Below are 14,841 nucleotides of genomic sequence, written 5' to 3' on the forward strand. Positions count from 1 at the left end.
TTTTCACACACACACACACACACACACACACACACACACGGTCCTTTATTTATATCCCCCTTTTTTTGTTCCTGTTTATTTACTTTGTAAGAATCTTTTCAGCTGCGGAGATAGCTCAGTGGCAGAAGCACCTGCCTGGCAAACACAAAGTCCTGAGTTCAATCTCTGGTACAAAAAAACCCATCTTTTCAAGTGACATTAAATATGGATGAACAGCCGCCCAAATTGCTCAGCAGATTAAAGCCCCTGCAAGCAGGTGCAGGGGCTGGTGTGTTCCATCCCCAGGCCTACAGTGCTGGCCCCGCCTCCGGGGCTCACTGAGATGGCAGTCAAGACTGGGCTTCGGGCTGGGGAGATAGCTCAGTAGAATAAGCGCCTGCCTGGCAAGTGCAAGGGCCTGAGTTCAAGCCCCAGTACCGCAAAAAAAAAAAAAAAAAGACTAGGCGTGGTGGCGCACGCCTGTAATCCTAGCTCTTGGGAGGCTGTAAACAGATGGATCACTGTGAGTCTGATCTAGTAGTGAGACCCTGAACACCCTGTAAACCGTTCCCTAAAATACAAAAAAAAAAAGAAAGAAAAAAAAATATGGATGAGATCACCGTAAACTGTACTGTAAACTTTAAGGCCTTTATTAGTATTCTTCAGTTCACTTTCTAAGACTGGCCAGTTTTTGATTAAATTTTATTAATTTATAATACTGGGGATTGAACCTAGGTTTTTCACACTGAGCAGGCCCAGCACACTCCTCGCTCTTTTTTTTTTTTGGGGGGGGGGACCCTGTCTCAGAATGCCTTCAGGGCAGGTTTGGCTGGCTTGAGTTGTGGAGATCAAACCACAGCAATCTGAGCCTGCCTGCTTTGTTGAAGCAGCCACTTAAAGAACTGAGCTAAGGGGCAGGCCCCTACACTCCTCGCTCTTTCAAACAGTCTTGCCAGGTCATTAGGCTGGGCTCAAACTTGGAATCCTCTTACCTCTGCCTCTCATGCTGCTGAGATTGGAGGTGTGCACCACCACACCTGGTGAGCAGTTTTATCTTCTAATTTTTAAATCTATGCTTTTGATGTCCTCAAGCTCAGCTACCTGTGATTCACATTAACAGCCACTGCTGTGTCTTCCTTCATGGGGTAGACAGGTAGAAAGTTTGTAATGTCTTTAGAGTTTTGTGTTGAACTGAGCCGTCTCCTTAGCCAGTTTTATCTCATTGTCCTTGATGACTGTCTCATTTAGGAAGACCATTTGAGAGCTCTCTGGACTTGAAAAGCAACTGCTTCTTAAGTATCTTTCGCATCCTACTTGCAGTTGTCCTCTTATTCCCCAGGCATTATTCTCAGCCTCCTTTTTCTCTTTTGGACCCAAGAAGGAGGGCCTGTAGCAGTAGGTGCTCAGAACCTGGCAGGGAATAGAACGGATTCCCTTGGAGTTCTCATGGAGCTGTGGTCTGGGGGGGGGGGGGGGGCAGAAAGATGAGTGAAGCATGCCTGATGTGGTGGTGCACATGTTCCTCTTTCTTTTGGTTTTATTTTGTTTTGCTTTTTGAGACAGGTCTCACTATGCAGTTCAGGCTGGCCTTCGTCTCACTACTATGTAACCTAGACTGGCCTTGAGCTCACAGTAATACTCATACCTCAGTGTTCCAAGTGCTGGGATTACAGGCGTGCGCCACCATGCCCAGTCTCAATCATCATAGCTCACCCTGGGGGCAGGAATCAAACCCTGGTCCCTGCATCTGCCTAAGCAGGTGCTTTAATCCGCTGAGCTCTCTGGCCGGCCCCAATTATGTTTCTGTTCTGCCTGATTCAGTGTTTCTAACTCCTCCTTTTGGGGCACTAAATCTCTCCTCATTCCTGTCTTCCCTCCTCTTTCAGAATTCCTCTTACTCCTTCCATATCCTGACAATTTTTGCCTTATCTTGCCCTAACCTCACCTAGGTTATTGCCTAACCTCAATCATTCTTACTACCCATTAAGTAAATCTCTTTGTTTTTGTCTTTTCATTGGACAAATACAAATTTTTTTTCTCCTTTTTATTTCTTTTGGTATCAAAATACCTATCCCCTTTTGTTACATCTGTTATAGTTTCATTTAGTTATTCTCTTCTCTCATGCTGACTTTTTTCTTCTGTAAAATAACTGATGATGTTTGCATTTTTGTTCTTTAGGCAGCGACAAAAGAAGTAGGACTACAGAACTGAATGTTAAGAACAAGATTTCAGAATTTTCAGAAGCAGATGTGGAAGTATCAAGAAAAGTCCAAAGAAATGCTCTTGAAGTTCAAGCTTTTGGAGAAGACTATGAACCCCAAGGCAAGCCTGAAAGAAAGCAGGGGATTCCTGTGAAGGAGATCCTGGGACAGTCCTCCTCAAAGAGGATGGGTTGCAACGAAGTCACTTACATCCACAAAAAACCCTCCACAGGAGAGAGGCCGCATAAATGTAATGAATGTGGAAAGAGCTTTATTCAGAGTGCACATCTTATTCAACATCAGCGAATTCACACTGGGGAGAAGCCATTTCGGTGTGATGAGTGTGGGAAGAGCTATAACCAACGCGTGCACCTCACTCAGCATCAGCGAGTTCACACGGGTGAGAAACCCTACACGTGTCATTTATGTGGGAAAGCATTTAGAGTGAGGTCCCACCTCGTTCAGCATCAGAGTGTGCACAGTGGGGAGAGACCCTTTAAGTGTAACGAATGTGGGAAAGGCTTTGGGAGGCGTTCCCACCTTGCTGGACATCTGCGGCTCCACTCCCGTGAGAAGTCCCATCAGTGCCATGAATGTGGAGAAATCTTTTTTCAGTATGTCAGCCTAATAGAACATCAGGTGCTACATGTAGGTCAGAAAAATGAGAAAAATGGCATTTGTGAAGAAGCGTACAGTTGGAACTTGACTGTTATTGAAGACAAAAAGATTGAGTTACAAGAGCAGCCTTATAAATGTGATATATGCGGAAAAGCCTTTAATTATAGTTCAGACCTTATTCAACATTATAGAACTCACACTGCAGAGAAAACCCATAAATGTGACATTTGTAGAGGAAATATTGGCCCATGTTCCCACATAAAACAACATCAAAAAACCTACCCTAGTACAAAACCACACCAGTGTAATGAATGTGGAAGAGGCTTCACTCTGAAGTCACATCTTAATCAACATCAGAGAATCCATACTGGTGAGAAACCTTTTCAATGTAAAGAATGTGGAATGAGTTTCAGCTGGAGTTGTAGCCTCTTTAAGCATCTGAGAAGCCATGAGAGGACAGATCCCATAAACTCCGTATGCGTATAGATGTTTCTATTGAGAAACCGCCCAATATTAGAGAAGCCTTCCTAAAGAGAGACCTTATTTGTATAATGAGTGTAATAACAATATCAGGCGTTTTTCCATCCTGACCATCAAAACCTACAGGTGTATTGAATTCTTTCAATTAGATCTCAGCCTACAGGAACACTGGAGCATCCACAGTAATACCAGTGTGCTTTACCTTTTGAGAAGTGTGCTTTGGGTAGTATCTGTATGCTTAGAAATCTAGATGAAAAGAGAACCCCTGGATATGGCAGATGAATGAAAGCCTTCAGATGACACTCACTTATTAGAATCCCAGAAAACTGACAATGGGAAAAGGCTCATGAATGCAGTACAAATAAGCTTTATTTTTAGTGTCTGCCTTGTTTGACAGCATATTGATTCAGGGGAGAGTGCAGTGAAAGAACTCTTCAGCATGATATCTGTCTTGGTACTTAAGCAATGAATGCTTTCGAGAAACAATTATGCCAACCACTACAATACTCCAGTCATTGTTCCCATCTTGAGTATTAAAGCCTTTGAAAAGAAATTGACTTAAGTGTCTATATTTTGGCAAAATGGAGGTTCAGATGTGTTTCTGAACCTGGATAAGATGTGTTTATACTGCCTTATTCAATGAACATATTACTTACAAAATACTGTACCTTTCATTTTGATTGTATGAATGACAGGGTTATCTAAGAAGAAAAGTTAAGTTTATAAATTCCTGAGAAACTATACCCTTAGTCAAGCCATGTTCAGATATTTGAGAAAGACCTTAGGGAGACAGAAGAAAGGCAAACCCTGGAGGCTGGTTTATTTTATAGTATACACAAATTCACAGAGTAAATTTGACCATGTTGCATTAGAATTTGTGTGTGTGTGTGTGTGTGTGTGTGTGTGTGTGTGTGTATGGTACTAAGGATTGAAGCCAGGGCTTTACCACTGAGCTAAACTCTTATCATCATCATCATCATCATCATCATTATCATCATCATCATCATCATCATCATCATCATCATTTGAGATTGGGTCTTGCTGAGTTAACCAGGGTAGGCTGGATTTGCAGTCCTGCCTCGGGTTACCAGACTTTTGTAATTATAGGTGTGTGCCACCATACCTTGCTTGAATTAGAGACTTTCATTCATTAATTTGTTGAGACAGGGTCTTGCTATGTAGTTCAGGCTGGCTTTGAACTCACTATGGAGCCCAGGATGGCCTTGAATTTGTGGCAGACCTCCTACTTCAGCCTCCCGAGTGCGGGGAGTACAGATGTATGCTACCACTCCTGGCTAGAGATCTCAGTATAAGCAGTATGTCCACCCAAGTATCTTGAGCATAGACTTCCTTTGTAGTCTATTGGTTGTAGAGTATCAGTTTATGTCTCAGGTGGAGTTGGAAAACTAGCAAGGAGCTGCTATAGATGTGGTCCAGTACTACCTGCCATTTGAGAAGATCTTGGTAGGGATTTTGCAGGGGAAAGATAACATGGATAAGAGCATTGACTAAGTGTGTTTGCTACAGAGAGTGAGAGCATTCAGGAGTGCTGCTGAAGTCCTGCATCTTTTTTTTGGTTCCCATAAAGTGTTGATTGTGTGGCTCATGGTGTTGCCTACTTCAGATTCCTTTACTGAGCTGGTATACTCACCCCCCAGCTGCTCTTTGTTTTTTTTTTTTTTTTTAATTTTATGTGTGTGTGTGTGTGTGTGTGTGTGGCCAGCTCAGCCCACCAGGGGGCGGGGCTGGCTGGCATGTGGTGCTGGGGGATTGAACCGCAGTCCCTGTGCTTTGCTAAGCTTGTTCCAAGTAGGTGCTTTAGACCACTGAGCCATCTCACCAGCCCCTGTGTTTTGTTTTTGAGGTGCACATAGAAGTCTTTCTTTAGTAACTTGGGGACTGCTCTTAGAAGATGGGAGCTGCCTCGATCCAGGAATTTTCCCCTCTGTGTCCCCATCCAGTGATGTTGACGTGATTGACAAGGATAGAAAAAAGTTGATTTATTTACACCGAGGAGGACAACTGGGGCAATTTGTGTCCTAGAACCCTTGGGATCAGGCCAAAGATAGATTTCATCTTATCTTTTTATTACCTTGGCTTTCCCTTCCTTGTTCTTATTTGTTCCCTCCCTCCAAGGCTTTTCTTGAGAAGCACACTCAGCAAACCTCTGTGGCTCTGAGTCCCTTTTTTAGGTTCTACTCTGTAGAATCTCACATTAAGATATTCGGTGCGATGCTTGGTCCTTAGGAGTTGACTGAGTGTCTTGTGGAGTTGTCACCATCAGGCCATGAGGACCCCATCACTGGTGGGGAGTGGACTGTTGCTATTCTGATCATATGGTACCTGCGCGGTCCTTGCCACACTGACTTGTGACCTGGGATGGGATACGAGAGGAAAAATGAACTGATTTATATAAGGTTTGGGGCAATCAGGAATATTTTATAAGGACTACAGGATTAGTGTTTCTGCTGAAAGCTGCTGACTCTTCCAAGATAGAAAATGACAGGGTGAGTGGCCACCAAATTAATGAAACGTAGAAAGACCCTTATCTACGGGCATAATCACAGAACTAGGGTTCAGATTTAAGGTTTAAATCTGACAATGACTGAACTTCACAAAAGCCCAAATTCACAACCAGGGTGGCACTAGTCAGAGTCAGGACTCTGGCAGGGAAAAGGTGCAAAGACAGGGCTACATGAATAACTATACTTGAGCACATTTTTTTTGGAGACAGGATCTTGCTGTGTAATTCAGTCTGGCCTTGAGTTCACTGTGTGGCCCAGGCTGGCCTTGAGTTTGCAGAAATCTTCCTGCCTCTGCCTCCTGAGTGCTGGGATTACAGGCCCCCATACCCAGCTGCTTGAGCATTTTTGAATCCTTTGATTCTCTTGACTTCATCCTGTATAAGTAGCCCCTTGATGGAAAAATAGAAGCTTTCAGTTAAACTGAAACAGTGTAGATGCCTTGAGTGAAGCAAATGATGAAGAAGATAATGCTGACCCTCTGAACCTGCTCCGGTCTTTGTACTTGTCTACCAGACACAGCAGGATCAGGTCTCACCATAATCTGACTGCAAGTGCTATGCCTGCTAAGGCAGGATAGTGATTCTATAGCAAAGGAATTGCAGGTCTTGGTTAGAATGCACTGGCAGGGCTGGTGACCTGAGAGGAGATCCTGAGAGCACTGCTTGGGAACTTACTTAGAGTTGGAAAGCTAGACAACACGAGGGTGCTGTGTATGTAACAATTTAATAACATGAGAAGTGGGAAATAAGATTAATAAATTTAGGATGATTCTTGAAAAGTTAGGAAACCCAGGCATAGTGGCCCATGCCTATGTAAGATCTGAGCTCCTCAGGAGATTGAGGCAATGGTAGGAGCCCTGGAGGTCTGAACCAGCCTGGGATGATAATAAGACTGCTCCCCTTGACCCCCACCAAGGTTTAGGAAGGACAAGGCCCATATTAAATAATGTAGAGATGCCACAACTGCTGTAGCAGGCTGGGCAACAGGATCAACAAGTTCATAAGTAGAGAAATTGGGTTGAAATTACTATGTAGGACCAAACAAGGTGCCATCCACTATGTTTCTTAGGAGGGTCTGGAGAACACTGTACCAAGACAGTGAGAACTGCATAGGTAGGGACAGGAGCATAAGCATAATTATAAACCTTATTCTCATTTGCTAGACTGGTGGTAATAGATGCTCTTAAACAACGGGGCTGGGGAGATAGCTTAGTGGCCTATGTGACTACATATGGTAAGCATAAGGTCCCTGAGTTCAATTCTTGGTATTAAAAAACAAAAAAAGAAAAAACAGCTGGGCTTCTGAGTGGCAAAGAATGATAGATTCCAGAATAGCAGAATGGGGGCTGGGGAGGTGGCTCAGTAGAATAAATACTTCCCTGGCACACGCAAGGACCTGAGTTCAATCCCCAGTTCTGCAAAAAAAAAAAAAAAAAAAGAAAAAAAGAAAAAAAGAAAAAAAATTCAATACAATAAATAAAAACTAGAATAGCAGAATGTAGGTAGCAGAGTGTAACTATCAGTAGCAAAGTAGATGTAGTTACTGTGATAGGTAGCAGTGCTTGAATGGATAGCTCAGAGGCGGAATTTAGGGATATATAGAAATGTCTAATGAGAGATTCATTTAATATACTTAATCAGAAGAATGAATGAACAGAAGTCTGATGCCAACCATCCCTGACGTCAACCACCCCAAATCACAATTCAGTATTTATAACATAAGAGCAATTGATTAGTGCCTGCTTGGACAGAACTCAGTGGCCAAGTTGGGTCCCCGGTGTGCTGTGCTGGTCCAGTCCTCAGAGTGCGCTGAGGTGGCGATTGAGACATCACTCCGAGTTGGATCTGCATAGTGAGACCCTGTAGATGCTGTACTAAATTAAAAAAAAAACCAACCCATTGATTAAAGGTGAATTTATCTTTTTGAGGAAGGATCATACCATGTTATGGATAGATAAAACGCGTAGAACAACTTCCCTATTTTAAAGCGACTCATGGCTATTCACTGAAGTCATTCTACATTAGAAACAAAGGGGCCGGAGAGATGGCTCAGTGGAATAAGTGCTTCTCTGGCAAGTGCAACGGCCTGAGTTCAATCCCCGGTTCCGTAAAAAAAAAAAAAAGAAAGAATACCCACGACTCATTTCTCCTCATCACAGAACCATATGGGAGTCAGGTAAGTAGAGTTTTAACTGGGGTGTATGAACCCACTTAGTGTTCATGTTCCTGGTTCCTCAGTGTGTGATACGAGAGGACATAAACTTATTTGAAAGAACCTTCACTTGTAGATTGAGATCTGTTGCAGTAGAAAAGAGAGGTTTCAGTTGGCATCTTCATGCCTGAAAATCTGCACAACAGAGAAGCTATCAAAGTAGCAAAATATGGTGGGAGTGCCTGAAAATATGCCAATCCAGTCAGGGTAGTTAAGAAGGATATTATTTTCTTGGGAATGGCAAAGATGAGTGCTATCCTTGCATATTTAATATATATGAGTAATAGAACCTTTCATACCTCTATTTGATTCACCAATCAGGACACTGTAGAACTAGGATCGTGAATCATGGCAAATCACAGTGGACCACTACAAACTTGGCCAAGAAGTAGCCCCAATTAAACTGCTGTACTACACAAGGTGCCCTGAATCTTCCACCCAAGAGCCTAGATTCCCCATCAGTTCTTTTATTTCTTTTTTATTAGTGAGAACCTATTTTAAAACTTGGTCGTTTCCCCAGGCAGAGGAGAAGCTTAAATATTTTCTTTTATAGAGAACCACCAAGATAAGACCCCCTCCCCAAGTTCCTAGAGAACCCTCATGGTGAGTGGTACCCCATTGAGGAAGGCAATGGTGCACTTGCAGTGGGCTCTCTGACTGGTCAGTATGCTTTTTGGTTTGTTTGTTTTGCAGTACCAGGGATTGAACTTGGGACTTTGTGCTTGCCAAGAGGCATTTATGCTGCGGAGCTATCTCCCCAGCCCTGGTCAGTATGTTTTGAGAATCAAGTATTGTGATCTTTTCATTTATGTACTATACCATCCTGAGCTCTGGATTATGGGGGAGGAATGGTGGTGAAGGGCTCTGGGGCCTTGAGATGCTTAGTTACTGCTCCTGACCTCCAGCCCCAACGGAATGTGGCAAGATGACACTCTTCCTTAAGTCCTTCCACCCTGCAAAGCTGCCCAGCCCAGTTCTATCCAGATTTGTTCATTTGAATTAAGACAACACAAAGACATTAGCAGTTTTCTGCCCTTGTGGAAACCCAGGGAGATGACCTTACCAGGAAGTGCAGAGCTGGTAGGTAGACCTATGCAGAAAAAATAAGCCCTAGACAAGTTCCAGAGAAAAGAAACTGCAGAAATCAGTATGTTGATTTGAAGTTGCCAGATCACCAGATGGTAGGATGTTAAGACACTCCCTGAAATCAGAATGACGTAAGAAGGGGGGAAATGACAGAAATAGACTTGAATTCTGGGCAGCAGATACCTACAGAGATGTCAGAAGTATAGCAGATAATAGGATTATTCAAAAATGAACAGCAAAGTTGAAGAACACACATATTTTAGAATTTATGTTGATTTTACTTCTTCACAAGCTGTCTCATTCTTAGTGCCTCTGATAATAGCAGAATGATGAGCATGGTAAATCATGAGTCTGATGTAACTTGGTGACTGTTTTGTTCTGTGTCTGCTCAGAAAATTACAAGTACCATATGTATCACTGACATATGACCAGGAGAGCACATGACTGTCTTAGCCCAAGCCCATCACTATGTCTACATAAATAACTACTAGGGGAATGGTAGAATCATTTATTTATTTATTTATTTATTTAGTGGCTGGCTCAGCCCACTCTGGTGGCAGGGCTGGAGTGGCATGTGGTGCCGGGGATCAAACCACTGTCCCTGTACTTACCTAAGCTTGCCTAAGCAAATGTGTGCTTTAATATGCTGAGCTATCTTGCTGACTCAAGAATCTAGTTTAGGGGCTGGAGAGATGGCTCAGTGGTCTAAAGCACCTACTTAGAACAAGCTTAGCAAAGCACAGGGACCGCGGTTCAATCCCCCAGCACCACATGCCAGCCAGCCCCGCCCCCTGGTGGGCTGAGCTGGCCACACACACACACACACACACACACACACACACACACATAAATAAATAAATTTTTTAAAAAAAGAATCTAGTTTATAAGAGAAACAAATATTAGCTGGTGCTGCATGCCTGTAATCCCAGCACTCAGGAGGCTGTAAGGTAGGAAGATTATGGCAAGTTCAAGGCCAACTCACACTACATAGAAATACCCTTTCTCAAAAAAAAAAAAAAAAACCAAGAGAAAGAAATAAAATATTTTCTGTCTGTGCTCAGGACATTTCACATGTAACCATGTATTTACTGCAAAATTTTAGGATGTGTCTGACCCTTAAGCTAATCAGTTGTGCGTGAATAGGTAGGAAGAGTTGGTGTCAGGATTGAAGCCCTGGTATGTTTATCTTTGAGCTTGAATTCTTCTGCCAGAATTTTTCTCAGATATAAATATTTATGCTCTGTGTTTGGATAGTGTTTTAAATTTGAAACCATTGTGCTATGATCTTAGGAGCTGTCTATGAAAAGTAAGTATAGTCCCATTTTATAGATGAAGAAATAGAGGCACAGAGTTACACAGTATTATGACTTAATACCTATCTCTTGAAATAAATCCAAGCATCTCAGCAATCCTAAATCCTAACTTAGATAATGTTCTGCACTATATGTGTCTACTTTAAAAAAAATGTATTTAGGATAGGGTCTACAGGGTCTCACAACATAGACTGCACTTGCAGTGATTCTCCTGTTTTCAGCCTCCCAAGTATTGGGATTACAGGCACACATCACCATGTCCAGTCTCAATCGCTGTCTCAGCATGCCCTGCGGGTGGGGCTGGCACAGCATGCTGGGGGTTGGGGATTGGGAATTGGGAATCGAACCCTGACCTCTGTGCTCTGTGTAAGCAGGCACTTTAGTCCAAGCTATCTGGCCAGCCCTTGTGTCTGCTTTTTTTTTTTTTCCCCTCAGCCTTTTTTCTCATTCTGGCAGCAAATTATCAGAGCTTCCATCCCCATTCCAACATCTTTCCAGATGACTGTATCATCAAGCTGTACCACATGCTCTATACCAAACTGTGCAAATTCTTCATTTCTGCTGTGACTCTCAACATAGTTCGTTCAAATTTTGTCTCAGGTATTTTAAGATGGAGGAAATGAAATCTTGGTTTTGGATATCTATGTCAAAATTCTAAAGGTGAGGAAAAAGAAAACCTTCCTTGAAGCAGACCCTTGCAGTGTCAGGATGAATGGAAATGAAGGGACTTCAAGGAGGAGGTGAAACTGGCAGATCCAGGGCTTTAGTCAGGACAGTTGCTCTTCCCTGGCTTTGACAGGCCTCATGGAGTGCTTCCCTGATCGAACTCAGAGCCGGTGATGGTAGGAACCATCAAGTTTTATTTTGCATTTCTTAAATGATCTCAGCACTGTCTCCTTTATTGATTTATATATAAAATTTTGAAAGCTCTTGCTCTGAATTTTATTTTTGTGGTGCTGGAGATTGAAGCCAAGATGTTGCTTGTGCCAGGTAAGTGTTCTACTAATGGACTATTTTCAGCCCCTAAAATATAATTTTTAATACTTTCCTATCTTATCTCAACTAGAATAAAGGCTGGGGTTTTTTTTGCTTTCACTGTTACCCTTAACTAATATAGTTCATTGTGACCAGTAAGCATTTGTTCTAGTGGATACAGTAACAACATTTTCTGCTTATTTGCATAAAGTTCAACAAATTTGTAACAAGCCTGGTAATTCAATTCTCAGCAGGGCACATTTTAAAAATTAAGAGATGCCACTATACTGAGTGCCAGTTTATTTGTGAGATACTTGAATAAGAATGTGAGCAAAGTTATAGTAGCACAAGTTTGAAATACAGAAGTAAATTATGAGTTCATAGGTAGGTTACATATCTTCCTTCCATGCTTCAGAAACAGTAGGATTGCATTGATGAACTTCTTTTTCCTCCTCCTCTTCTTTTTCTTCAGTGTATTCTTCACAGTTCACTTGTTGATTGCTTCTGATCTACTTAGTGCTGGCCTACATAATAGAGACAGCGCAAGAGGCAGGGACCCACGATATGGGGAAGGACCCTCCTTCACCTCAGTTAGGGGCAGCATGGCCAGAGAGATCCTGGAACAGCGGTCCTCATCAAACACTGTCCCTTCTTGTCTTTCTGAGCAGAATCCAAATCTCACCATGAACCCCAGGAAAGTCCAGCTTGCTGGGACAGAAGAGGGAGGTGACTGGGGGAATGACCAGTCATTGGACTAAGACCTATACTTTGGTGACTGGAACCCAGCAAGTGCATACCTCAGAAACATGAAGTGTGCCGCACCCACTTCCTGCATTGCATTCTAGAGAGGACAGTTTCCTGCCCTCTCTAGGATCCCTGGAGAATTTGCCTCTGTTTCAGATCCTCTGGGCTCTAAACTCTGGCTTTGAGTGTCTAGAGGTCAGATTATTTACCCCAGAATGTATTGGGGTCCGGTTGGAGTAGGGGTATTAAATTTTTCTGGATACTGCCCTACACACTTACATTCTTCTTATATTTTTGTTGATGGTAGTAGTTGTAATAGTTATAATTATTACTGAACAATAAAACTTGGTGATTGTGTGTCTGTTGAGGCCCAAAACAAGGGTATAGCCTGGGAAAGATCAGGATGAATGGTTTTATACATCAAAGTAGTTGATTCTTTTGAGATGCTGATTAGTAGTTTATTAGCAGTTGAGCAGGCAGTATTTTCACAAACTTGACCTATGCAATATTAGGTAGGTAATAGGATTCTGAGCTTGGCTGCTTCCAGGATGGTTTTGAGGTAACAATAGTGGAATTACTATGGTGTTGTCAGTTTTATATTACTATGGCAAGATACCTGAGATGATAATTTTCTAAAAGGAAAGGTTTATTTGAGGTTGCTTTCGAGGTTTCAGTCTGCAGTCTATTGGCCCTATCGCTTTTGGGTTTGTGTTAAGGCAGCACACCATAGCGGTGACCATCTGGTAAGGAAGTGACTCACCCCTTGGTGGCAGGGAAGTCAAGAGAAATAGGAAGGGGTTGGAATTTCAGTGTCCCCTTCAAGGGCACATGCTCACTAGACTAACTTCCTCCCACTAGGCCCCACGTCCTAAAGATTTCACCACTTCTTAATAGCACCAGAGGCTGGTGACCAGACCTTTAATAGTGAGCCTTTGGGAGATACCAAAACCATAGCACCTTCTGTCATCACTTCCCAATTGTCCAGTTAAAGTGGCTATTTACTCGGTGGTACAGCACTTGCCTGGTAAGTGCAAGGTCCTAAATTTGAAAATACTAATAAGATTAGGAAATAATAATTTTAAATACTAAGTTTCCCAGACTTAATTTGAACTTGAAATTCTCCTGGCTCAGTCTTTTAGGGTGCTGGGATTACAGGTGTGTGCTACTACCTGGCTGAGAAGTGGACTCTTAAATAGGTGAGTCCTGTGGTCTTCTCACTGGACGGAGACAGCTAAAATGGCCTGAGACAGCTAAAACTTGGACAAACTGCACTGCTACCATGCTTTGCTCAGTTCTGCAGAAATTTTTTCCCACCACTCTTTTAGTGGGTACGAATTGAGATGTTCTCAAGTGGGGAAATTGCAGTTTAGGAGAGTTCTCCAAAGCAATAGCTATCCTAAGATATTAGAAGAGCTTTTATTCAAAGAAAAAAGTAATGTGTGATCTGGCTCAGGGATTTATCAGTAGAAACAATAGCTGCACATACCTGGGGCTATATTTCCAACACAAGCTAGCAATGGCCCAAGCAGTGCATTTTTCTGTCTGCTCCTCATTCCATTGTAATAGGGGTATTGTAGAATAGAAGGACTGTGTAATAGTATGAGGTTGGACTAGATTCATGAGACTCAACAGAGAAAAACAAGGAGGGTATTACAACATCTCCGAGAAAGCTGATGTAATTAAAAAAAGTACAAATACACTTCTTGTTTTTTTTTTTTTTCCGGTACCAACATTGAACTCAGGACCTTGCACTTGCCAGGCAGTGTTTATGCCACTAAGCTATCTCCCCAGCCCCTTGTTTTTCTTAATTTGAAATTACATTAAAAGATAGCATTTAGGGGCCGGGAGATGGCTCAGTAGAATAAGCGTTTGCCTGGCAAGCACAAGGGCCTGAGTTCAATCCCCGGTTCCACAAAAAAAAAAAAAAAAAAAAAGATAGCATTTAATTTGCTTAGGCAATGTTGCAAGTTCCTTCCAAATCACTTTTTAAAAATTTCTTTTTGATGCAGGGTGGATACAATCTTGACATAGTCAAGGATGATCATAGAGATTGGGAACAGGCAGAGTCCTGGGCCCTATCTGCTACTTGTGAAAAGCATGATTTATCTCAGGAGGCTGAGGCATGAAAGTTGTTAAGAGTTCAAGGTCATCCTTTGGTACATAGTGAGTTCAAGGCCAAGTTGAACTATATAGGAAGACTGTCTAAAAAAAAAAAAAAAAGCAAAACTAAAAACCATGATTTGTGCTTCCTTCTGGGGCAGCCACAGTCTGAAAAGCCATTTTTCCTATGAACCATGACTTCCCTTGGTTCTACATGTGCCTATAAGTATCTAAAAGCAGAGCAAAGCCTGACCTTCATTTTGTATCCTTTATTATTAGGCATCTTGGATTAAATCTCTTGAGATTTTCACAGAGATATGTTGTTCATTTAGGGAGTGTCTGGCTAGAGGCTTGCTGGACAGGGCTGATTAATCCAGAGTTTACCTGATCTCATCCCTATTTGAGGTTGAGGGTACCAAGATAAGAGGTTTATGTTCACCCTCCAGTCACTGTTTTAAACCTGTGATCCATCACCTGGATTCCAGGAAAGGTGGAGCCCCACATGACTAAATCACCATAGACAAAGAGAATCCTTTTTTGGGAATGAAACCATCCTTCAGCCATAAAGATTCCAAAACTCTGACACCAGGACTGAGATAATGATCAACT

General features: G+C 42.3%; 1 protein-coding gene across 6 annotated transcripts in view; it reads left to right on the plus strand.

Moving 5' to 3' along the window:
- Zkscan5 (zinc finger with KRAB and SCAN domains 5) overlaps positions 1-3,822 on the plus strand; it is a 74,604-nt gene extending 70,782 nt beyond the window's left edge. For all 6 annotated transcript variants that reach the window (XM_023713386.1, XM_023713387.1, XM_023713382.1 and 3 more), the window contains one exon: positions 2,158-3,822. In XM_023713386.1, the coding sequence (XP_023569154.1) occupies positions 2,158-3,284 (1,127 nt within the window). In that variant the 3' untranslated portion in view covers positions 3,285-3,822. The remainder of the gene's footprint in view (positions 1-2,157) is intronic.
- The last annotated feature ends 11,019 nt before the right edge of the window (positions 3,823-14,841 follow it).

The sequence above is a fragment of the Octodon degus genome, unplaced genomic scaffold, assembly GCF_000260255.1.
Source record: "Octodon degus isolate 3935 unplaced genomic scaffold, OctDeg1.0 scaffold00031, whole genome shotgun sequence".
NCBI classification, from domain to species: domain Eukaryota; kingdom Metazoa; phylum Chordata; class Mammalia; order Rodentia; family Octodontidae; genus Octodon; species Octodon degus.